Raw genomic sequence first — 26,685 nt, 5'->3', positions numbered from 1 at the left:
TCTCCCTGGTCCAGGTGATAGGTCACCTGGTCATAGAAGGAAATGAGATTGGTCAAACAAGACCTACCTGCAATGAACCCGTGCTGGCTATCCGTTTTGGAGAGATTCAGCGATTCAGACGTAGATACAGCTTTAAATGTTTTTTTTCCTACATACCTCTAGGTAGCAGGGGCTCTGAACGCTGCAGTGCTGGGGTCCCACAGAAGCATGGGGGGCTCCCCAGCGCACTTGGCAGCAGACCCAGAAGTGGACCAGAAGCACTTCCAGTAAACTTCCTGGTCCACCAGGGAGCATGCAGGCCACGCCCCCTGCACACCCCTGGCTTGGTGACTGGTGCCTTCTGGGCCTGGAGGAGCACCTGGGGTCCCCCTGTGGCTGGTTGCTGAGCCGGGAGGACATGGGGGGGTAACCCCCCCAGCACGTTCCCTGGCAAACCTGGAACTTCCAGGTTCTCTGCCGAGCATGCTGGAGAGTCCCCCGCACTCCTGTGGGATGCTCCATCCGCCCCAGCACTGGAACGATCATGAGGCACGCCTGCTACCTCAAGGTATGTAGAAAAAAATGTTTAAAGCCGTGAATCGGCATCAAATGTTCAGATTCAGCCAAGTTGAATCAGGGACAGTGATCCAAATCAACGGCTCAAATCGCTGTCCCTGATTCGGGCCGAATCCAAATCAAATAGGGCCCATTTCATACAGCCCTAGTAGTAAAACTGCAAAGAGTGAAGATAGAAAAAGATGAGGGGACCTTTCCTGCTTTCCTCTCCATCCACAAATATCTACAGAGTTTTGCTTAAAAAGAAGGCTGAGGTTCAGTGCTGGGACTGAGGAATAACCTACCTCCAGTGCAGCTCTGTGGTTGTGATTTTTTTTTCCCCCCTTTAACTGAACTGGGAGGTAAAACTCTCAGTGTTTGAGACCTTGCTGTTTTTTGTAACCAGCTCAAAATTCTCCCCTGGCTAATATTGTCTACCATAAAGTTCAGCGCTTATTGGTTTTATTCAGAAGACACTCGAAGCAAGGCAGTGTGCTGACTGGTGCTGAATATAAACACATACTGCTAATTAGATTTGTCCTGTGACTGCAGGGCTGAACTAGTCTAGTTTTTTGTTTGAGTTAGTAGGGGCAAGATAAATTGAAGGTTTTAGATAAATCGCATAACTCATGTATATAATAGCTCAACTTAAACTTGGAACACCCATTTCTTACTGTGTTCTTTCAGATGGTTTATCTTTTACCTTCATCCAGATGGGAAATAACCAAGTACTTAAATTCCATTACTGAACAGTTTGTGTAGTATGTGAGTTTTCTATTTCTTTCTTTGTACAGTTTATTAATAATTCTTTTGTACAAATATAAGCTTGATGGGGAGTTAGAAACACTTTCAGAGTATAAATAGGACGTTCAGAGCCAAGTCATTGGGTTTGAAACTGGGATGGAGAGTGTCCCTGCTCTGAGGATCCTTCAGACAAAGGTTGGGAAGGGAAAGAGGACCAGGGAAGTGAAATGACTTGTGATCATGTGGAAGATCACATACAGTGCCAGAAATAGAAGCTGGGTTTCCAAATTCCATGGAGGCTTTAAGACCCGGCTAGACAAAGTCTTGCTTGGGATGATTTTGTTGGCACTGGTCCTGCTCTGAGCAGGGGGTTGGACTAGATGATCTCCTGAGGTTCCTTTCCACCCTCATTTTCTGATTCCCAGTAAAGTGTGCTAGACAACACTGCCTCTTTTTATGGTGATTGTGCTGCATGGAGCAGAGCATTGCTATAGTATTAATATTTGTAGGACTAGAAAAATCTATTAATAAACTGTTGCAAAGAAAGGCAGAATATGTTTCTATGTGACCTAATGCTTCTTCATCACATTATTTTAGCATGTTTTTTTCTTTCCTCCTCCGCCCTTGGTATCCTTGGATAAAGCACCATTTTTTTATTTGTTTGCAAAGCAGTATTTGTTTAATATAGTTATTAACAGTTTGAATATTTTTTGGATTATTCTGTTAATAAATATGCTTAATAGTGCACCAACTAGATTTAATGCCATGCATGATAATGGGTATTTGTGTTTCACTTCACTGATTTGGTTAGAACCCAAATTTATGCAAATATATAACTGCAGCCTTGAGTGAAGTGCTCGTTCCATTTTATTGACCCACACTTCGTTTTTCTTGGTTTAAACATCCTTGTGTTAACTCCAGGCTCTGCCTGTCAGGCCAGTCCTGTGCTACTGGAGTCAGAAGGCCAACCACTCTGTTTCCCACTGGTCTGGTTACTCAAGAACAGCTAGTCTGGTTAGAATCGGATTTTATTTTGTTATTTTTATTTTTTATTTTTTTTATTTTTTATTTTTTGCTTTGATCAGGTTGACTTAGGAGTCTTTACTAACCTGAAATATGCTCATCACCAGGCTGCATGACTAAATTTAAAGTTTTGGTGAATAAGAAGGTAGACTATTGCTGTTCTTTTTTTTCTTTGGTTGCAAAATTAAAAAGGAAAATATAATTCGAAGGATTTTACTTTTAAAATCTTGATCATGTTAGATTATTAAAGTCTATTCTGTTATAAATGAAAAAAATTCTCTTGTGGGAGAAACTGAATTCCTGTATTTATCCAAAAGGTCTCCATACAATTAGTGTCTGTATGGTGGTTCTTCAGGTAACTCATTATGTTCTTGAGGGACGTACTAATAGTACAGGAGGAATCTAATCCATGCTTAGCATTGATTTTTGTTCTAGCAGAAGTTTATGCTTGCATGCAATGGTTTTGATGTATGAAAGCCAAGATGGATTGATTCAGAGTGGTTTAAACTGTTTATTTGTAATAATCATTCAAATCAGGAGGCAGGAAACCTTAATTTAGAACATTGATTTTAATTTTGCTTTGCATCAGTATTCTATAGTAATTTCCTAAAAGCATGGTACAATTTAATTGCTTGGTATAACTATTAAACCATGTAGATATGCAAGTATATAGAACATTTATATGGAAGACCATTTCTTTTTGCTACCCAGGAAAATGCATTCATTGCATAAATAAATATGAAGATGTATATAAACATATAGCTTAATAGACATGTATTTGGATTTTTAATGTTTTCATTTTCTCCTTATGTTGTTATATGGCAACTGAGGCATTAATTCGCTGTATTATGATTTTTTTTTTTTTTACATGGGAATTGTCTGGCTGCATTTAGATGGAAGTTGTAATTCAGTTAAACATAACAAAGCATTTGTATACATTCATTGTATATGTACACACCGCTTGAAATGAGCTTCTTGCTCAGCAGAAACCGGTGCAATGTTTCATCTCAAGCTAAGTGGAAACTGTAAATATTATGCCTAAATTAATTTAAATCGGGTAGGTAATGCGTGCCAGGCTGTGGCGCACACGTGCGCCCTGGGGCAGATGGCAGAGGAGTTTGGCGGATCCCGATCCCTGTGGCAGTGCAGCCTCTGCCCCACCCACCGCTGCCGTTCGCCCCAAGGCATGTGTGCAACAAGTCGGGTCAGGGCTTCGCGGATGTCAGTGCAGCTGCCTGCCATCTCCCTGCTGCTTGCCACAAGCATCCTGGGTTCTGTGATGGGTGGCAGGGGCCTGCTCAGAACCTGGGCCAGCTGTGGCAGGTAGCTGGGAGGTGCGAGGGGCTGTTCGGGGGTCCGCGGAGCCCTAGCCCTGCTTTTTGCTGGTGGCGGGCGCATGCATGCCTTGGGGCGGGTGCCAGGGAAGGGTCTGGGGCTGCACTGCCACAACAAGGATTGGGGCCCTCTCAGCTCCCCTGCCATCTACCCTGAAGTTCCTGGTTTAAATCTTTTTTGCATATGCCAACTGTAATTTCTTTTTTTTAAGGTTGCAAACAATAAAAATTTGTTTTTCCAAATGTTTGTCAGTGTTTGGCTTGATTGTTGTTTACAGTGATCATTATCAAACTTTGGAGCCATAAACAGCCTAGCCTGAAGTATAGTCAACAAATCTAAATTTGGACCTTTGCTGGGAGAGGAAAAAATGTTGGGGATCTCCGTACAGGAACGTCGAGACACTCTTTGCTAGGCTTTCTTTCATTGATTGTGTAGTGATGACTGTTCCAAAAGAAGTTTGTAATGTGTATGTAAATAACCTAGACATGAGTTGTTGATTTTAAAACAATCTCCCTTTTATTTTGACAGGCATTTGGAAATGCAAAGACAGCACATAACAACAACTCAAGTCGCTTTGGCAAATTCATTCAAGTGAATTACCAGGAGACAGGCACCGTGCGGGGGTAAGTGGCACAATCAGCAGTAGCTCAAGGTTTTGAATTTTAGAAGCATTGTCTGTACTGCTATTCTGACAGGCACTATTGGTAATATGTGACCTAGAAGGCTAACTGTCTGCTTTATATTTTAGACCCAGCTGTCATATTTTACACCTAATATAAAGATATGGGTATATCTGTACTGTGGTCACAGAAGTGACTGCCATGTAGTTTAGGGGTACCTGAGCTGACTTTTAGCTAGCTAGCTACTAATTTACCCTGGTGTTTCCATCACAGTATATGTGATTTAGCCTCTCAGCTCCAGTCGGTCGTAACTGCAATTGGATAACCAAACCTCCATAATGAAAATATAAATTGTATTCCGTTTCTTTGTTCCAATTCAAACAATGGATTTATGTTCTTTAGCATTTAGATTACGCGATGTTTTGCCCTGGCTAAATAGCCCTGCTGTGGAGCAGGACAGACTAGACTGTCTAGGGTACCATACAGTGTAGCTATGTTTCTCCAGTATTTTGAACTTGCTGCCCTGGGACAAGTAGATGCACCCTTTTTACCCTCTCGCTTGTTTCCCAGGAGACAGATATCACTCCTTATTGTCTTGGGTACTGAAACACTGAGATTCTTTTATTTTTAAATGCTCTCTCAAAACAAAACCCAGCATCTATCTTTCTTATAATGATACGGTGGTAGTAATTGGGGGGGGGGGGAATAACATTTCTCTTTTATTTCAAACAGAGCTAAATTGATTTGGCAATTTTCTTAAACACTTTTAATTTATGTAACACTTTTTCATAATGCATCTCAGCTGTGTGGTGCCAGCATCCATTAGTGCATATCTGCAAATTGCAGTTTAGTATAATTCATCAGAAGAAATCTACCTCCTTTAGATATTTCTTTCTTCAGTCTTTGGGAACATAAAATATTGGGGGTTTTCCCATATAAAGGTAGACTTTCGGAGTCGGTGCTAAATCTGTGTCTGTGCTGTATAGGCTGTTTGTTGTGATGTCTCTGTGATGACAGCTTATACTATACATCTGGTTTAATTGGTCTAGAAGGTGCAAATCTACCCTGCCTTTTGCTATGATGTCTCCCACTGATACTCAACCAAGGTGCCATGGTGCCTTGAGACCCTTTCTGGGAATCCTTAAAAACATTCTGACTTGTTGTGGTCTTTCTGAATTTTTTGCAGCCAAAAAATTGCTCTATTATTTTTCCAAAACCAAAGACCAAATGAAAAATAGGAACTGTCATTTTCCCAGGGATGCCTTGTGCCAGTTCAGGGGGTACCTTGGGTCTGAAAAGGTGGAGAATTACCAATGTATATAAAAGTTATAGAAGCAAGAAGTGCAAATGTAACACTATTTTTTGCACATGCAGTTCTGGAAAATCACTGTTGGGTATTTGCTTATTGGAATGGCCAAGCTTAGAAAAGGCTGTAAACTTGACAGGCCGGATTGCATCAACCAGAGCCCCATGTTAAGCAAAGCAGTTGACTATATAGTTTTAAAGGCAAAGGGACTCAAGCAAATGATTAAAGTTAAGTACTTCAGAGCTGAAGAGGGGTCAAATGTGTTCATAACAAACAAGTTCTTATGCAAAGGTGCTTGCAGCATTTATAACCAAATTAAAACAATGAGCAGTATTTCAAGGACAGTTTGAACATTTATAAAACAAATGGTTCTGTCCTTCCTGTTTGCTCCTTTGGAGGGGAAAATCCTATCTATAAAAACACTGATGCAATACTAAATTTATGGAAAGGAAGTACTCAGTAGGGAGAAATTCCCAAAATGAAAGGTTTTTTTACACTCTTAATTTTAACACATTTTATTTAGGTATTTTGTGCTTCTGTATCCATGTTACATTAATTCACCCTAAACTTTCATGTAATTTTGTTTACCATAAAATGTGCCTACATCTGTTGTGTGGCAGAATTAAGACTGTGGGCCAGACCTCCACTCTTAGAAATTCCCCCTTTTGGAATGCTTAACCTTGTAAATTTTAATATTGTTAAAGGTCCAGATGGGTTAAAACTCGTAGCTGGGTTGCTTACTTTTTATGTTTAATTTGGTTTTCTTTTATTGTATCCTTACTAGAAAAGAGAGCCTTTCTCAGAGTTTGCCTGCTTTTAGAGTGTTTGTGCTGAGCAAGGAATAAAGGCCATAGCCTCCCTTTTCCTAGTCCATAGCACTAGCATATGACCATAGCATCCCTTTTCCTAGTGGAGGCAGAAATGATGTTTTGGTCGGTTGCTCCTCTCTCAGCGCACACGCTCTAAACCAGGTACTACCTTTTTCATTGCCCCAGCAGCATTGCCAGCCTCACAGTGTCAAAAATCAAGAGACACTCTCTTATAAATCAAGAGATTTGGTATGTGAATCATGAGATGCTGTGTTCTAAACCCCTTTCCTCCTGGCTCCTCACATGCGGCCTGAGCAGCGCCCCCCTGCTTTTGGCTCCGGGCTCAGTGCTTACCTGGTAGGGCTCCCTGCACCCCTTTGCAGCTGAGTCCTGCTCCTGCCCAGGCTCCCGGGGACTTTACAGCTCTGGCTCAGTTGGGTGAGAGACGTACGAGAAGATTTGAGAGTTCTGTTGTAAGTTCATGAGTTGGACTTAATTTTACTTAAAAATTTCAACTCTCACGGTAATTTTGTGAGAGTTGGCATTACAGCTCCAAGCATAGACTCCACAAGGAATTTTATCTGAAAGAATAAATTGGTAAAACAAGAACCTGTGATTTAAGGACTACAAAAGGAATAGAAAGGAAACAGCAGGAAGAGCATTCAGTCTGTTTTATGCTTTCTCATTGAGGATAAGTGACAAATCCTTCTAGGTGTCTCTCTAATATGCTTGAACATTAGTGGAATAGTACTGACTTTGCTATAGCACAAGCCCCATTTTTCTTCTCTGACTTTCGTAAATCTCAAAAGCATCATCCTGTTATTGATAGAGCCTGCTTCTCCTATGTAGTGCTGCAAACACTGCTACAAAGCATTCTGCTGCATGTGTCAGTGGCTTATTGTGAAGTCCCAGGAGAAAAGAAAAATTGCTGTGAGGACAGATTTCCAGTTCATGTAATAATTACATTTGAATCCATTTTCTCAAACTGGAGGTAGTGGTAGAAAAGTATCTCTAAAAGCACCTTGTTATGACATACAGTATCCATACTTTTCTGACTGTAGCCATTGCATAATAACACAGAATTCCTGTACAAAGAATAGCTGTACGGTGAAAGGTAGTAGTAGTAGTAATAATAATAATACGGGTTCTGATCCTGAAGTGAACATCTGCCTGGGAAGATGGCTTCATTCACATGTGTTTCTTTGCTGCATCAAGGCCTTAAAGGAGCTGGTGTTACTCTTAGGTGTAGATGGTTTGCAGGCAACTTTGTTTTACTGGCTTTAGGTTAAATCAGTATCTTAGATTCTTTGGTTTCTTTCAGGAATTCCCTCTGCACTCACTGCCTTGGGCTCACTCATCAGATATCATGGATTTCATATCCATGTTAGTTTTGGCTTGGTATCAAACCAAAACCTCAAAAGCCAAACATAATATTGGACTTGTTCTGCCCAGGAAGAAATTTATACAACTAAGTGAAATAAGGCTAAAATACAAGTATGTCCTTTTTTGTATAGTAGAAGTCACAATAAGGCTGTGTTAGTTTAAGAACACTGGAGCAAAGAATATGTCTATGTGTATATGTATGTATGTATATATTTTTTTTCTTTCAGAGCCTATGTTGAAAAGTATCTGCTGGAGAAATCCAGGCTAGTTTATCAGGAACACAATGAGCGGTAAGAGCCTATACTTTAAAAGTTTAGTAAGTTGATTCGTGCATGGCACAGGTAGCTTTAAAATGCCGTTTTAATTGTAACTTCCGTATTTCACAGTCCTACATGTTATGCTAATTCAGTTTGTCAAAAAGTTACCTGTGCCTTGACAATATAATGTATAATTAATATAAAGGTGCAGTGCTCTGGTCAGCTGGATACTCAGGTTTAAAATCTCCTCATCGTGTGCTTCATAACATCAAAGAGAGAACAGACCACACAATGCCCACTTTTATATCTGTGGCGTACCAAAGATCTCGGGAGCTGCTATGAGAGTTCTACAAGCCCAAGTAGTATAAATTGCGCTCCTTCTGCATTATTTTGGGTTGAGGACTATCTATGAGTTGTACACAGCTTCTTACACAATAGAGGTCTGTCATCAGGCTATTAGGTGCTATGGTAATATGTGTAATAAGTAGTAATAAAATTAAATCATTTTCTTTTGCCTAATCATGGCCTCTTTCAGAGCTAAGTTAGGGTTTTCAGAATTTTCAGCCCTCTCAGAGCTATATCAGTAGAGTTATTGATGCATTGTAAGGAAGCTCGTTGACATTTTGGATTAATTTATTAGTTACATGCATTTATCAAGCATCATCACATTGTCTAGGAGGTCTTTCATAAAATTATTCTTGGAGTAGCTGTGTCTTCAGAGAGTATAAAGGGCCTAATTCTCCAGTGTTCTGCACTTTGATCATTTATAGCAGTGGATGTAAGCAATAGTCTCAGCTGCTCCCTCTACCTAATATTGCTGCTGGTGTAAGACATAAAAGTCTGAGCTGTCACTGTAGGTAATTAAGTCTTTTTCCAATATAAAGCTTTGTAAATGAGGTCCAGGTCTTTTAAGTTGGATTTGGAGCTAGACAGGCAAATGTTATGAAGCAACAATGTGATATGCTTACATGGATTTTGGCTTAAATGGGATTGAGGAGCTGGATCCCATCTCAACACACTTGTATCTGTCAAGAGAGTAGAACCTGGTCAGGATGGGGCAAAGGGACTAGGATGATGGAAGGCTATAAACTCTATAGAAGTTCTTCAACAGATGTGATTCTGCTACTATATATTCCCGAGACAGGCTGGGATATAATTACAGTTTTTTTAGTGTTGCTTAAGAAACTGGGAGGCTGCATATAGTATCTGATCTGTACTCATTCCACAGGTCTGTTGAACAGTCCAGACTTCCTAGGGAGAGATGCTTTATGCTCTCAGGAGATCTTGAAAGAAGAGTCTCGGGGGGGTTTCCCCCCATACTCTCTCACTGTATATCCTCCTGCCCCTCCTATATCATACTTCAAATTTCTATCCCCTAACATGTGGCCCTTCCCTTTTGGCTTTCTTCTGTTTCCTCTTTTATTCCCTGATTCTTTTCCAGACTGATTTCATAGCTCAAACCAAAAGTTCAAAAACCCATGCTTAACAGTTCATCCAAACAGTGGTTCCGTTTGTCGCAAATCAACAAAGTTCTGAATGTAGCTTTCAAAGAAAAAAGCATAACAACCCCCCCCATGTAATTTTTCCCAGTATCATCTACAGATTTTTTTAAAGTCTGTTTTAGAAGCTTGATAGTTTCATTCTTGAGGCTTTTGAATGTAAAAGTTTAGGACTGAAAGAGATGTGGGTTGTTGAGTTGCATGCCCTGCAGTTGACTTGACATAGTCCCTTTCATGAGCTTGATCTTGAACTCCACCTTAAATGCTTCACTGAGGTGGCTCAGGTATATCATGGAGATCATTGTTGCCATGGGTCCTAGTCTCCTGATCAGCATAGTTATCCTTTACACTTGTTCTAGGTTGAATTTTTCTTTCTTAAACCCAGGTGTCCAGTATCGGGTTATGTCTCACCAGTGCCTCATACAGGGATAGCCATACTTGCCTATTTCTATGGAAATTGCAGATGCTTTGCCTTTTTCAAGGCTGTATCCTACTGGTCTTCCACAGTCATCTTATGATCAGCTAGAACACTGATCTCCCTTTCTCTCTCAGCCACTTCCATCTGCTTGAGGCAGAAATTCTTGTTATTGGTCCCTAAACACATGATCTTGCACTTTGCGCTATTGAATTTCATCCTGTTTAGTTACTACAGTCCCCAAAGTCACCTTTTTCTTCCTGCATTGATATTCGGATGCTACTCTCAACTTTGTGTCATCAGCAAATTTCATTAATGCGCTCTTGATTTTGTGCCAAGGTTACTGATGGAAATATTAAATAAAATTAGTCCCAAGGCTGAACTCAGTAACCTCCCTGCAGCCCAATATCTCCCCGTTTGGCACAGCCTTGATCTATAAAGGTCTTCCGTGAGATAATTTCCCATAATATAATAACCATTTCTTCTCTAATTTTCTTGCCTTCTGCATATTTGTTTACACAGAGTTTTTATTTCATGTCAGCTTCAGGTTCCTTCTCCAGGTGATTTTCACATAAGTAATGTTTCATCTCTATCCATATACAAAAGGAGGTCATCTATTCATGTCACTAGTATTAGTTGGCTTGGTATGTGCAGACATGAAGCCTGAGGTCAGGGGCTCAGACTTTTGGGAGAACTTTGTGTGCAGTTAGAATTGGCTTATCGATAGCTTATCAGAAACCCTCCCAAATAAAGGGAAGTTAGTAGCAGGGCAGCAGCGGCTGGATTGTCTGCAGTGAGCAATGATTCCTAGACTAAAGGTCAGGCTACTTATGTTTTAAATTGCTGGTAGTTTGCCCCCTCTCAAAGACATCTTAATGATCCCGTCAGCATTGGGTCCCATCACACCTGGGGTTTTCAGCAGCCATTAATTAAAAGAAGTAAAAATTACAATCTCATGTCTCTGTTGTTTAATATACTTGATTGTTAGTGTCCATATGTTTGAACTGGGTGGTTAGAACTAAAGGCAAATCTGATCATTTATTTTTCAAGCTGTTTCACAGTTGAGTAGCCAGGGAGCTAGTGTAACCTTTTTTATAGTTTGTATAAACTGCTTTTGCTCTTTTTTTTTTTCAATCAGTAGTAGCATTTTATTTCCCTACTTACCATTTTAGTCCCTTCTATATCCTTTGCATTATCTAATTGTCACTCCCTTTCTCTCCCATCTTCTGATTTTTTTTTTTTTTTATTTTATTTAATTTAAATTTTTTTTTTTTTTTTTTTTAGGGAATCCTCCATTCCCTTTCCTCTACTTATCCTCCCTTTTTTTGCAGCTCCCTAGGTCTTTGCCCCCCCCCCCCCCCCTTTTTTTTTTTTTTAAGTAAAAATCTTCCTTCCAGTGATTCTATAAGAGTAATAGAAAACATGAACACTTTTGCTGTACTTATTGTGGTCCCAAGAAGTCTATTGTGGGTATTTTTTTAGTTTTCCCTCACCTCACTTTTCCTTCAACTTATGGCTTTTACAAATAAGTTGTTCTTGTTACAGAGTATGCTGTTGGACATAACTACAATTCAAAGCAGACAAATGGTATCAGAATCAGCTTGAGACTCTTAGGACAGCAGTATTATAGATTGTGTTCTGGTCTCTTGAAAAGTATTCTTCTTTTATTCATCCCTGGTGAGATTTGCAATGCTGTATGACTATACCTGTTCATTTTAAGAGACTAAGTAGGTATACCCCTTGCAAAATATTCTCAATAGCTTAAAGGCTGTACTCATTACAAATGGGCAGTTATCACAAACCTTTAAGTTTGCCTACACAGAGGGTGCATTAGTGTCAATGAGTTGGTGTCTTTACTTGTCTGTATTTTATTTGGTAGCTAAATAGCTACAAAAATGGATATACAGTTCATTAAATGTGTAATTTCCTTAACTGAATAAAAGATTGCTAGTCCCAATTGGTTACTTGCTGCCTTCTTGGTAACAAGCAGCCCTTACCTGCGTACTGGTTAAGTGCCTAGGAACCCTCTGCTAAATTGGTGAAATTGATAAGGAGCTGTCAATTTTAAGGCTGCTTTTAAAAATAATTTTTTTTAGAATTTTTTTGTGCAAATTTCTAGTCAGTCTAATAAAAGATATCACCTTTACCATGAGTTCTGACTCATTTAAAAGCATAGGGTTCTCTGAGAAGGAAGGAACCCTAATGAAGTGTGAAAAGCTTAGCTCAGGCTCTTCCTATAGATGATGAGCACTATTTTCTTTAAGTTAGCGTAAGTGCATGCTCCAGGTAAGTATGCTGGCCAAGAACTGAAAAAAGGTTGTGTGCCCTTAAATGCAGTATGCTGTATTTAGAATCATAACAACACTATTAACGCTTGCTCAGGGAAATAACGTGAAATAAAAGTAAGTGCTGTAAACTTTGATCTGATGGTCAACTTCTCTCATCCATGTGGAGGATCTTAGCTTTGTGTTCTGTTGTTTCCCTGCATGGACAGTCTTTACAGATTTTACTGGGGAAAGGTGCACATATAATGAGGCCAGTCAGTAGCAGATTGCTGTCCTGAATCTTCAAAAGAAGAACATTAGTCTTCATGTGCTGGTGAGACATTTGATAAGGCCAGCTATTTTTACATACAGATGGCTAGATACACCTCGAAGGTAGCCATCTGCACATCCTCTTGAACTTTCAAAGTGGCCTAAGGATGCTAGGTGCCTGAATTTTGTTTGAAAATCAGTGGGAATTGGGCACCAAACATCAGCTGGGTCCTTTATAAATCACAGTATATGTGTTCGAACTATAAGCAACTGTGAGTACTTGTATTTGAAAATTAGGTTCTTAGTGCATATGTGTGTTTCTGTGCCCAGTGCTAACACTGCTTTTGAAGGTTAACATCATTTTTATTCATTACCAGGAACTACCATGTGTTTTATTACCTCCTGGCAGGAGCGAGTGAGGAAGAAAGATCTGCATTCCACCTTAAACAACCTGAGGAGTATCATTACCTCAATCAGGTGGGAATAGATAGGCAGCTCTGGGGATGACAGCTTTTTTTTAAAAAGGAGTTGCTTAATATTTAGCTTTGGGATGGTGGACTGGTCTCTTTTAATGACATGCTGTTTTCTATACTGATGATACTGAATGTGAATATAGAAAATAATCTAAATGGTAGACTTTATGATCTCTGGCTTTTGGAGTCTGTGATGGGAAATCATTTTTTGTCCTTTTTCAAGTATTGGAAATGGGATAGTTTTGCTGCTTGCCTTTGCTTAAGCAAGGTACATCTCTTAAAGGGCTTATAGTAATCTTTTACCTGCTGCCTCATGAATGTTGTTACCAATTAATACTTGTCTTCTGTCTAGTTTTGTTTAGATAGAGATATGTCCATCTCTTACCAATGGGTCTGTAGGATATAATGTTGCATGATGTAGTCATAATTTTTAACTTCATGGCTGTCTGGCAGCATGACTGTCTTGTAGCTTAACAATGCAACAAGCCTAATATAAACCAAATGTGGAAACTCCCATAAATTTTAAATGAGTGAGATACTATGGAGTTACTCAGTTTGCACAACAGAAAACATAATTGACAGTAAAGATTTTGGGTTGTTTTTTGGCACTTATGTGTTACCAGGAAAGACATTAGGTCCCACAAATGCTAATGGAGTTTTCACATTAAAATCTTGCATGTCACTAGTTATTAGATCTCTTCACCTCCTTGTTCTGATTTGTCCTTTTATTTCCTGAAGTTGAGATCACATGCAGTATAAATTAGTTTCTTCATTGGCTACTAATAAAGACTAATTTGCCTGTCTTAGATTTCTAATTAGCGTTAAAGATGTAAACACAGTGTGCTGCAAGTAATCTGTTAAGCTTTTTAAAAAATGTAAAAGGTTGACTTCATAATATAGCATTAACTCTCTAGAAGTGTCATAACTTTTAAAGACCTTGAAAAAATCTATCAAAGTCAAAATACAATGTTATAATGATTACCTCCTGCATCTAATGACATTAAGAATTTCACACCATTGAATAAGCAAATAGGAAGTTAAAGCTTAAGGCATTTGCTCTATTAAATACTGTGTTGGTGCTTAAGTGTAGCAGAGGTTTGAGAATAGTGTACGTTCTGTATGCACCATCTGTGCTGCAATTTTGAAGCGTGAGAGAGCCAAGATAGTTTTGGATAGAATGTTTTCTCACTTCCGTTGGTTTTGTTGGATAGTCTTAATACCTCCATATTTTTGTAAAACAGCCTTTTCTATTTCATTCCTTTAATTTTTTCAAGGTAATAAAATAGAGGTCAAAACATTTAAAACTAAAAGTCAAAACAAAAGAGCCTGATGTGTTGGGTAAGCAAAAGGCAGCGATCTTTATGATGAAAGCATCCATTTTTCATCCTTCCTTAAAGGAACATGGATATAAATAGAGTTGTATGGAGATTCCACGTGCATCTCAGTTAATTATGGAAGCAGATTCTATGCTTAGTTCAGCAGGAATATTTGGTTTGACATGATTGGCTTAGATAGGTATATGGGTAGAGAGAGATTTTTACCAGTGCGGATCTATATGAAACTGGCTCATTTAGAATGATTAAGCATAGTGTTTCAGGCCAGTGCCTTCCATCTATGGTGTAGCAACAACCTTCCAATGGTAACAATGAAAAATAGAGAGAGATGGGAAATAGGAAGATGAGGATTGTTGAAGAAATGTATGGAAATATGAAAAGACAAGGCAACAGGATCAGCTCTGAACACTTTCCTATTAACAGAAGAATTTCTTAAAGATGCCTTAGAATCCTCTACTGTGAAAGGGGATGAGGAGAGAGGAAAGAGATTAACAATTACTGACTGGAAAAAAAACGAGTGAAGTTAATAAAGCAAAGCTTTTATTTCTACCTTTTTTTTTTTTGCCCATGGTGGGGTGAGCCCACACTGGGGTGAGCCAAATAAAACAGTATTTTGTTTGGAGGGTGAGAGCTGGGGCATACTGGCAGAGTGATTAAGATGTCCTACCATACAACTCCAGAAGGCATGAGCTTGAAACCTCTCTGACTCCTGAGGAAGGCTGCCCCTCTCTCCACCTGCTCCAGTCAACCCAGCTGCAAATTGGTACCTGATTATTTAGTTTAGGGAGTCAGAAGTAGTCAAATATGCTGTTAGCTAAGTCCCCAAATTGTATGCCCTTGCCTGTAGAAACAGGTGCTGCTTAGCCAGGTGGGCCTTGTGGCTTAGCCTTATCTTGGCACTTAACTAAGGGGTGACAGATTACTTGAACAATAGATCCTCTAAACATTTTAAATGTCCAATATTCAAAGGGCCTTTCAGTTTGAGAAAAGAAATTAAAAAAACATTTACAGTTTCCTCTCAGGTCTGACTTGGCCTACCATTCAAATATGCTTTTATTTGAATGTTCACCTTGCGGTCTTACAAGGTATACTGAATAATACCAGGGAGTATCCTCATTGAATCAGCACCTTGCAAGACTGGGTCCTTAATTAGTCTAATTTCCACAACAGAATGTATTGTACCACATTTCTGCCCTTGGACTGCTTTCTTCCTCCTGTGTTTAGTCCTAAGAATCTCCATGTTTTCCCTTCTCCAAACAGTTTTTCTAATCTCATTGTTGTCTTTTTGGCCAACGAGGACATTGAATGAATGCATAAATAAAGAAACGTGGTCTTTTTTAGAAGCTCTTCAATGTAGCTTTATCATTGGTCATGGGAATATGTTTTGGCAACATGTATCACTTTCCAGAGCCTGCGGTAAAAGGAATGAAAACTAGACCTTGGTCTCCAGCATAGCTGGGCAGATAACTCTGTAGCTAAGCCAGTGGCTCCCATTATGATAGACAAATTTGTATTTGTAATATCTTTACAAATTCTGCACGTGTTTAAAGAATTAGAAGTATAGATCAGAGTATGATAAATGTGGCAAATAATTCCTACAACCTGAAATACTTTCTTACATTTAAAAAAAAAATGTTATGATTACATGCAAAATCCTTGCTGACTTTGCAAGTAACTTTGCATTGTTCCTGTCTCAGATACCAGAGAGAGGGAGATATGTTTGGTTTGAATGCTGTTTAACTCAATTTGCCTTGCTTTCAGATGACAAAGAAACCTCTCAGACAGAGCTGGGATGATTATTACTATGACTCTGAGCCGGTCAGTACAAGTACATGCGCATTCTGTGTTGCTGGTGTAGGGTGCTACTTTGCTCACTTGAATCTTGGCTACACCAAGACACAGGGAGAAAGCAAAACTGAATGAGTTTAAAACAGAACGACCAAAAACATTAGCCAGATTTTCCCTTCGTTGAGACTGCTTGCATCTTCATATTACATTGGAACAGATCTTTACAATGCTTTTTTTTTTTTTTTTTGGTCATTGTCATCTGGGAAGTGTTATTTAATAGATTAGCTATAGATTGGATATACCTACCTAATTTTAACCAATTATATGTTGGATGACTTTATCCAAAGTGTAATACACTGCAGTAGGTGACTTCATAGAATATCTATTATGTACACATTTGTGTGGTAATACAATATCTTGTATGTGAAAATAGAACAATATTTTAATTCAGTTTCAATGAACTGCAAATCAAGGTTTTAAATAAACTACTGTTGAAAGATTATTTGTTTGTTTTCTTGTCCATTCAGAATGGCGGCGGCAGCACATTTTTTATCCAATTTGTTGCACAAAAACAATATACCCAGTGTGAGAAAATGGTCTTCGAGTTTAATTTCAAGTGCAAACAGATCCTTATTTAAAGTAACTACGCTCATTTTATCTGAAAGAAGACAGCTCAATAGCAACACCTTTCTAAATGTATATGACCAAAAAAAGAAAGAGTGAAGGTTTTCTTTCCTGTATGCAATTACGTGATGTGACAAAGGCTCAGTTTAGAAATACGCTTTTGGCTTGTGTGGCCTGTAAATGTGTCTTTGTGGTGTTCTTTGTCAGTTTGGTCTTGCATCTAAAAGCATGTTCCAAGTCTAATTGCATGATATTGTTGCTAATTCTCTGCTTACTTAATGTCTACCAAACTTCTAGAAATGAAGGGTATCATATATCATTGTGTAGATATATATATAGAAAAATGAAAGCAAGACTTATTCACTGTGCACTGTCTCTACTGTTAAGACTTTAAAAGTTTTAATATTAAATTAGTGTTCTGGAAAGGGGGGAATATCTTCTCCAAATAATATACTGGCAGTTTCAGAGAACTGTTGGATTCTAGCAATCAACTAATTGTATTCTAGGCCCCCTCTACACATTGCATGTATTACAAAATTAGCTGGTTAATTGTGCAATCAATTCAGGCTAGATACACGTGCAAAGTAACCCAAAAGGTCCATCCAGTTATAAAGTTAGAGTTGGTAAATGTGTAATAACTTTATAGCTGGTTCCTATCCAGCTTTAATTTACATGTGTAGCAGGGTCTATGCCCCTATGATTGGGGCAGCTGACTGGGCTCTTAGCCTCAGGGGTGCATCATAAGCTGCCAGGGCAAGGAATTGCACAGCTGCTAGGATATTGAACCTGGGCTCCCCTTGCACCAGCAATAAGGTGTGATAGGATCTGATGCTGGATCCCACAGTTGTGCCTCCTGCCATGCATGGTTGCGTGGATCACGCATCAGATCCTGTTATGCCTCTACCTGAACATTTGGAGGGGCCCTAGAAAGCGTAAGAGAGGCTGAATAAGATGTTCTCTTTACCTCCCAGCAGGGCTAGTAATGAACAATTTAATAAGGCAAGCTGTTGCAGACCCAGGAAATTCAGCATTGCATTGCCCATTTTTGAGCAGCAAAATGTTGTTTATAATTACATGTTAGGTATTTCCTTAATTCTGTATTTCTTTTTTTCCTCTTTTGTCAGTGTACTGGAATAACACTACAGAATAGAGAGAGAGCGAGAGAGAGTGCGAGCGCACGCGCATGGAATTCTTACTAACACAGCGCTCGTTCACTATTAGATTCTGGAGTCTATCCTGTGACCTTGCTGGGACTACAGGGATTTAAAACAAAAAAAAGAAGCACTCTATTATCACACAATGTGAAGAAGTGCATTATATTATTTTAACTTTTAAGCGGAAGTGTATGAATTGTCTCAACTTACTTTAGTAAGCAGGGCGCTTGGCTTGTCATGCCAAAGTTGAAAAAGTTCAGAAAGTAATTGCATAAACAGAATACTGATGACTGGATTGATTGGCACACAGATGTTTGTTCTTTTCACATTTGTCTACCATAATAGTATGAATGTTCTAGATTTATAGATGTCCACTGTGAAAAAAGAAGATAAACTGTGGCGACATACTGGAGATGAAATAGTGTACAGAGCGAGCATCTGCTTTTAAGTCAGTGATTTGCAAGAAGCCTTTCCATATGGGTTAATGAGCTTGGTAATTGTTATGTAAATTGTTAACCAGATTGCCTTTGGCTTTGCAGGTATTGCTTCTCAGTTAGCTGTGGTAGTTGCAGTATTAACTTTTGCTCTAATTTCAAAGAGGTGAAGTCATATGATAAGATTGTCCAATGGGATGTAAGCATTTCAGTTTGTTTAGTGATTTTTTTTTATTTGTTTTTAAATTCCCTTGACACATCTCAGTCCTGGAAATTAAATGCATGTATTTGACTGTGGCTCCCAAGTTCAGCATAGGCAAGATTAAAAAAGCTTCCTCAAATTATCTTCAAACATTATTTAGACAAAGAAATTTACCCTTGTTGGTTTATTGGTTCCTTAATCTTTATTCCTTCATTTATTTATGATTTGTGCATTGAGTCTGCCAACAGGAAGCCAATTCTCATACTGATTTTTTTTTTTTTTTTTCTTCTGATGCAGGCATTTGTTCATTAGATATTTGACTAAGTTTAATAGTTTGCTTTCTTGCAGTTTACTAGACAGCCACTAGTTACCAATGACTTTTGGTTGCTATCACTTTTGGCCAAGGTCAAACTGCTGTTGTAAAGGTGAAAGCGTTTGAATCCCATTTCTGACGCATTGGACTACAATGAGTTGCTCTCATTGCTTCTTTTTTTTCATTTATTGTGTTGAAGTACACCATTTATTGAATTGGATATCAATGCATAAATCCATTCAGAACCAGAAAGGAATCTATCTGCTTGTGCTTGGTTATCAATTGAGTTCAGCACAAAAGTAGAAAATCCTAATGGAATGCAAATAGATTTTTCTAATAAACTAAAACTTAAAGCCTGCCCATATTACTTTCGCATTAGGTTTTAAATCCGCTGTTTAAACCCACTTACTGTTAATCAGTTATTTTTATAAATTCACTTTGTCACTATAATATTGTTTTGCTGATTGTTGTGCACAGGGCCGGTTGAAACCGATGTTAACAACCATTTTCCAGCTGAACAGGATTTATAACAATTAGGTTGAACATCACCCAGTTTTAGTTATGGAGAACCAGATACGCCACAGAATATTGCCTCATGCCTGTATGTTTGGGTTGCTTATAAGATTTAAAATAAAGGTGCTTTTCTTTTATGATAAATCGGTATTAGTCCAAAACAATAATCCTGTTAAGTAATGGGGGGGAAAGGGGAAAGCCTCATCTCCTTAAAGGAGAATTTCAGTGAATTGACTGTGAAAGTTTATCTGTATTTACCTACTGACAATGAAATTACAGCTTCATGCTCTGTGTTGTAAGTGAGCATGAGACTATGTGAGCTCCATGTACTAGTCATTGTCATGTGTCAATTTGATGCCAGTCCAGTGATATTTCCCATGCTAGTCGTTTAGCCATTTTTGGTTTGTTTTTCAAAACTGTGCATTCAAATTGTGTGGACACTTAAATATTCAGGTAATTTGATTTGCATGCAAATTATTAACACTGACGATATGTGCGCACAACTCTGACCTGTATTGGCAGTTAGCTTAATTGCAGATGCTGTTTTGAACAAGCCTTTATTTTATGCACACTCAAACTATAAATTACACTAAGATTTCAAATTTCCTTTCATCTAGCATTTCCAGGGCACCAACTAAAAATAACTTGCATTCAAACATCTTCAGTATGCAGCAATCCAGAATTCATTATTCTAACCCCAGAAAATTAACCAGTTGATTTTAATTTTAAAAGTGCATTTGAGAGAAAGCTTTATGTATTTTTTTTAATGGAATTCTTCACATTCTGTAAGGGGTGTCAGTCACATTAAGAAATTTGCTAATAGGAAATCAGCCTCTGAATCAGTGCACTAGCTATTTGCTCCAACTCTCTGTGTGGATACTCTTAGGCCATGTCTATAACTTGTCTGCCAAATCCTGGGGCACAGCTGAGAAACAAACCTGCCCCCATTCTTTCTGCTTTATATATGCCCAGCAGTTCGGTGTATGGTTGCCAACTCTGACTCAAGCTATTCTAGGAGATTTCTTCCCCCCACTATGTGACGTAATGTAATTAATTGTACTGTTCAAGCTGTTCACAATATAAATCTCCCAGATTGCTTTCAGTAGTCACGGGGTGTCGATGCAAGTCCACTAGACTCCTGGCCAATCTGGGAGGGTTGGCAACCTTAGTTAGGGGGTGCAAAGGCTTAGAGCAGTATTGGGCCTGTGCCATGAGAGAGCTGGAGAGCAATGCTGGGGTGCTTGCTCAGGACTGTTTTAAGCCACCTAATTGCTGAGCGTGAGCAGTCAGGGCTTTTTTACATGAAGTATTTTGCTCCATTTTCAAAGGCCCTCTTAATGTTCACTGGACATCCACAGGGGCATTCAGTGAAGAGCAATCAATGTAGTGTAAATTCACACCCTAGCTTTACTGCACACTCAATTCCTCGTGTAGACAAGGCCTTCTCAAAGTGCTTGCTCAGTTAAAATGTCACAGCTCATTTGTTGTTTTAGAGAGACTTAAGGCAGGGTGGAAGAAAAGGCTTCTCTGCCTGAGGGCGTCATTCAAAATAGCTTTTACAGAATTAACTATTCCACACTATCTTTCTTTGTGTATGTTCTTATTTTGTATTGAAAGTACCTTGGTATGGTTTAGGTTAGGGAGTGGATCAAACTTACAAGGTGAGTTTGTCCACACAGGAGTTAGTACAGAATAGCTATACTTAGTTATTAGCTATAATTAGTTGTATGTAAAATCCAGGCAGCAGACTGGAAATATTCTAGTCATTGATAGAAAAGCATGGAAAGTGCCAAATGGGATTTACGTAATGCTGGATTGTCCATCCACACACATTCTGGACTTCATTTTTATTAATTCTTCATCTTTGTGTTTGAATCAAACAGGATTGCTTCTCTGTTGAAGGGGAAGATTTGAAGCATGACTTTGAGCGCTTACAGCTGGCCATGGAGATGGTGGGGTTTCTTCCCAAGACTCGCAGGCAGTGAGTTCATCTTCCAGTTTAACAGCATGCATAATGAGCAAGAAAATATGTCTCATTCACAGCAATATGACTCTGTTGTGTCCAACGTAACTTAGATTGTTGATGTGACAGGGAGTAATGATATTTGACGATTCATATATTAAAGGACTAAACAAAATTTCAAGATGTAAGCAGAAGTGATCTGGTCTGTGCAAATTGGACCTTGAAGTATTTTTGAATTGCTTGTGAATGTAAATGCCTAATTCTGAACGTCTTGAATTCAAATGACAATTCATTCAGAAATCCTGTCTCTGACCTTTTATATATGTTTAATTTTTAACCTTTGGATTCAGATTGTGTACAAATGTGGATAGTGTAGCAGGCTTTTTCTAGAAGCCTTGAGAAGACTGTGTTGAAACAGTTGATCCAAATCTGTTTGAAAAAGTGCTCATCAATCTGGTCATAAAGCAATAAAGGAATGAGATGGCAGCCTTTATCAGGCTACAAAAAGTCCATCTAGTTTGGATAGGGTTTTTCTTTAAGAAAAACTGAAAAATAATTATCAGTGATTATCAAATTAACATAATAGGAACCAGTGAACTATTATAGAAATCATGCAAGTGTGGGGAGGATGACAACTTTGTCTTGTTATACTCTTAAATTAAGTTAATTCCATTTGATACCTCGCTTATCACCCAATGTAAGCGATGATGTTTAACATTTAAAAAATAAACTGATTGCAGTTAATGTAAATGTTAATGTAACTTTTAAAAGGTATTTTTCTGGGTCTAGCAAAGTTAAATAGGAGGCAAGCTTAAAAACCCTTGCCAATACGGCGTGCAACTTTGACCATCCTGTACATAGACCTTCCAAATAACCATTTTTTACCCCAAGTATTAGAAATTAGTTGATGCTGTAAAGCTAGTTTATCTCATGCTTCCTAAACAAGTGTAAAAACCACAGCATTGCCAAGAAAGGAGAGAAGGCTGTTGTAGTTTTTGCCCCAGCCTACCTCCATTCTCCTTCCTCCACAATACCCATATGTTTGCAGAGAAACTCCTTGTTCGTGCGCACATTCAGTCTTGTACCTTCATCTCTTTGACTGCATTGGCCTAACAAGTAGGTTCTCTGCTCTGGGTAGTAGTGTTGGCAGTGGCTGCCATATTTTGCAGCCCCTCAAAGTCATCAACAAGGGTCAGGGCTGGAGCCTTAGTCACCCCCCGCCCTGGGTGGTTTACAGTATGATTTGATGCCTGCAGAGCCGTCCCTTGTGGGGAGTGAATCAGGGTGACCGCCCTGGGCCCCGTACTTTGGGGGACCCTGCAAACAGCACCATTGGCACGTGCTGTGGGTGCCACCACCCTGTACAGCCACTGGCTTCGTGCTCCGGCTGCTCACTCCCCCCACCAGGCTGTTATGCCCCGGGCCCCGCACGCCCCCAGGGGTAGCTCTGGATGCATGTTTTCAAACAAACAAAGATGACAATAGATCTGTACTTCATAAACATAGTGTTCCAGTCGACACAACTCCTTAGTACAACAGAAACGAACTACTGCTAAATTGGACCGTGTTGTTCTGATTATAAGTTGACCATTTTTCTTCGAGAACCATAAAATCACATTAGACTTACATGCAGGGTTGACCTACAGTCAGGCCCCAGACCTTTGTGATTGCAGTAGTTGTGTACATGCAATAAAAATATCAAATTGGATTTTTTTCAATGAAGGTTTTATGATGTTTTTAGTTCATTTAACCGATTCTGTGGGATTTTGGAAAGGCAGTAGGACTTTGAAGACTTAATTTATAGCTATCAACTTATTTGGAAGAGAGACAGGTTTTTTGTTTTTTTTTCTTAAAACGAACCTGGAAATATGGGAGCATGTTATCTCCAGGGTTGACTTATAATTGGAACAATACAGTATTCAGTAGCTTCCTGTATTCTGTGCCTAGATGACTCCTTGTGCATCACACAGTGGGCTTGGTGACAATTTTTTTTTAGGGCTTGGTCTACACAGGGAAATTATCACACAGTAAGCTAGTAAACAATTAGAGCAAGTTTCCATCCATTAGGAGTGTCCATATGGAACATGTAGTACACTGTGGATTCACACACTAGCTTTTACTGCACAATAACTTCTCTACATAATATCTGTCATATGTGAACTCTGCAAAAAGTTGGAGAGTTTAATTGGCAGACAGGGTTCTTTGGGTAAAACTGATATCTTTTATTAGACCAACTAAATCGTTGGAAAACTTTTTTGCTTAGTAGGCTTTTGGGTTTAAAACCCCTTTGTCAGGCCGAGGAAGCATCTGCAGTTGGTATGTGCTCTTCCTGGATGGAATGAATAGTAAGTAAAGAGGCCAGAGGCTGATATGCATGCAAGAAAACAGTAGTTTATTAAACTTGTAAATATATACATATAGTTGTAATTTTCCTGTTAATAAAGTGTTTCAAGTTAATAAAACATCTTCAGCGTTTAAAAGTAAGAGTAGTTGAGCCTTGTGGATTTGCTTTTTCCAAAAAATGGGTAATAACATTAGGTTGAGACAGCTATAAAGAAAACAAAGCAATTAAAAAAGTGTGTCCTTAAAGAAGTGCCTGCCAAAACCAGCCATGGGTTTCTCTGTTTGTTGTCCTTATAAATAATTAACTCTTATAGCTAATAGCACTCTTCATATCTTGATCTCAAACCCTCAAAAAAGGAAGTCATTATCATGATCCCTGTTTTACACTTTGGAAAGCAAGACACAAAGTGGTTGAAGTTGCCATGCCCAAGCAGGCAGTGGTGGAGCCAGAAATAACACCAGGTTCCTGAATCCAGTGCCCTGTCCAGGCCTGAAGCCGTGTTGTCTGCCCTGAGTTCCATGTCGGATGTATCCAATTATAAACCTGAAAAGATTTGTTCAGTAGCTACTATCGCCACAAATCCAACTAGGTAGTTGAAAGCCAATCTGGGTTTTTTCTTCATTGTGTTACATCTCCAACAGAAATTAACCTCATACAATATTTAGCATGGCACATTAAATGGGTTACACATTACCTGGTAGATCTCAAAGCAGTTAATGAACAATCATAATCAAAAAGGGATGTTCCTAGTGAGTCCAGCGAGGATATAATTTTGGCCCAATGCTGTTCAATATCTTTTTATCAATGGGATAGAAGTTAAAAATAGAAAAGTATTTCTAGGGAAGTTTGTCATTAATACACAGATTGGTTAAGTAGCCATTAATATGTAGGGAAGGCTGTTTATACAGAACATTCTCATTTGTTTTGTTCACTGGAGTTATTCAAATAATGAGGATTTTAATTCAGTTGTTCCGTGTCATTTATGCAGAAACAAACTGTAGATTAGCTTTACAGGATGTGGGACTGTGAGCCTATTTAAAACTGAACCCAAATTTATAGCCTCTACAGAAATGACTCAGTGAGAAGCTATAGCCTTTCTGGTGGAGAAAATTAAACCAACTGATTATAATAGCCTTAATATTGAATTCAGCAGGAATGGATTTATAAACCCAAGTTTTGCTCTCTGATGTTTACACAGGGTCACAGCCCTCATTGGGGTTGCACACTTTTAGCAGTAGTTACCTTGTAATGGGAATGTGTTGACCATTTTTACTGATGCACAAAAGTAGAATTAAATTCCATTCTATTATGTATGGAAAATATGCACAGCTAGTAGGAGTGAAAAACAGGGCATGGAAGTTAGCCACTACTAGATGGTCAAAAAAGACAGACATAGGGGTAACAGTGTATTGGGGGAGGGAGGGAGGGAGGGAGGGAGAAGGTCATTTTAAAATTATTTCAGTCATTTTTCAGAATGAAGTTCCATTTTAAAAGAAATAATTTTTCCATCTCAATATGCAAAGTATAAATAGAGCACCGGTGCTTTTGCATATGGAATCAGGTCTAATGTCCTTCTGTTTCTCTCTAAGAAGTGGGTTGCCAGACCTGTTTTGTCCCTTTCCCGTCTCCCTCCCTGTTGTAACATGAAGGCATGTCATGGAACCATTGGTGTAGTGAATTGAACTGGAGGCTGGGATTTGGTTGAGCTGGCCTCTCTTGCTCAGGGGTGCCATTACTTAAGTGGCTTAAGAATAATTTAAAAAAAAAATGTAAGCCATATTATTGGGAAAGCCATTTTTAAGTCTTCAGTGAAAACTGGGCCTTAGATGACTCAACATTGATATTTATTTTGAGTAGACACTTTTAGAAATGCTAGCAGAAATTGTCTGGCTCAGTCCTCCTGATTTGTAAACAGGGCACATGATGGTAATTTAATTGCTTTGAGATCTAGTCATGAGAAGTAATAAAATGCTGGACTAGAATTTAAACAGACATAGCAAACCATACATAAGTATTACAGACAGAAGGATGCTTAACACTGCCTCTATTTTTAGATAATTTTTTAATGGGAATACATTTTGAGGAGTGTTTTATGGCAGTGTTTTGGCAGTTTTTCTTTTAGGTCTCACTACACTAGAATTTTGCCAACAAATGCCATTGCAAGGTTGTTAACACTAGTCTTTGTTCCATGAGAACAGATTTTATTTCTTTTTTAGCATTATGGGGGAAGAACAACACCACAAACGTATTTTAATTCTTTTTTTCCAGAATTTTCTCTCTCTTATCTGCAATACTACACCTGGGTAATATTTGTTACAAGAAGAAAACGTATCGGGATGATTCTATAGACATTTGTAATCCTGAAGTTCTACCTGTTGTCTCAGAGCTACTGGAGGTAAGCCGTCACTTTTCTTTTCACACTGTTCATTTCATTCCTCTTTCACGGTGAATTTTTAGTTTTGAATACTACTTGTTTCAAATGGCAGAGATGTGGCGCCTCCATATTGGGCTAACATTTAGTACTGGCAATTCTAGCTGCTTTCATTGTCAGTGAAGGGCTGTTGTACTTCGTAAATCAAGTTATTTCTTTTCATTCTTTTGATGTCTGTACGTTTGTTTCTGTGTAACGTGTTTCCTGGATTTAGATACCCTGAAAAGACCTCAGAGATGCTCTTCTTATCAATAACATTAAAGGAATAGCAAAATAGCAATAGGGGAGAGAAGCCTCCATTCAACCTGGATATTCATTTTGAGTAAATACTTTTTGAAATGTAGGATATAAACTAGGGGTGGGCAATATGGTGGATCTGGCTAGTGGTTGGACTCCATTTCCCAACAGCCCCTGCCTATGTTGCTGCAGCCGGTTTCCATGGAGACCAGCCCCAGCAGCACTGGCAGGGCATGCTGCTCCAGGGCTGGGGCTGGGATCTTGCGGTGGTCCAGAGCCGGGGCAGAGCCATGGTCCGCTGGCTGCACATCCCTGCCCAGGGTGTGTGGGCAGCAGATTGCAGCTCTGCTGCAAGTCCAGACCATGCTGTCACTGCTAAAGTGTCCTGGCCGCAGAGCAGCTCCCTGCCCAGCCAC

General features: G+C 39.0%; 1 protein-coding gene across 2 annotated transcripts in view; it reads left to right on the top strand.

Annotated features, from left to right (window-relative positions):
• The window catches only part of MYO9A (myosin IXA), a 317,277-nt gene that overhangs the window by 106,498 nt on the left and 184,094 nt on the right, over nucleotides 1-26,685 (top strand). For both annotated transcript variants that reach the window (XM_019533260.1, XM_019533261.1), the window contains exons 3-8: nucleotides 4,165-4,259; nucleotides 7,982-8,044; nucleotides 12,837-12,936; nucleotides 16,028-16,084; nucleotides 21,178-21,275; nucleotides 25,870-25,996. In XM_019533260.1, the coding sequence (XP_019388805.1) occupies nucleotides 4,165-4,259; nucleotides 7,982-8,044; nucleotides 12,837-12,936; nucleotides 16,028-16,084; nucleotides 21,178-21,275; nucleotides 25,870-25,996 (540 nt within the window). The remainder of the gene's footprint in view (nucleotides 1-4,164; nucleotides 4,260-7,981; nucleotides 8,045-12,836; nucleotides 12,937-16,027; nucleotides 16,085-21,177; nucleotides 21,276-25,869; nucleotides 25,997-26,685) is intronic.

This window comes from Crocodylus porosus, unplaced genomic scaffold, assembly GCF_001723895.1.
Source record: "Crocodylus porosus isolate Cpor-Errol unplaced genomic scaffold, CroPor_comp1, whole genome shotgun sequence".
NCBI lineage: Eukaryota > Metazoa > Chordata > Crocodylia > Crocodylidae > Crocodylus > Crocodylus porosus.
The sequence above is the reverse complement of the archived record's forward strand: the minus strand, read 5'-3'. Positions and strand labels throughout refer to the sequence as shown.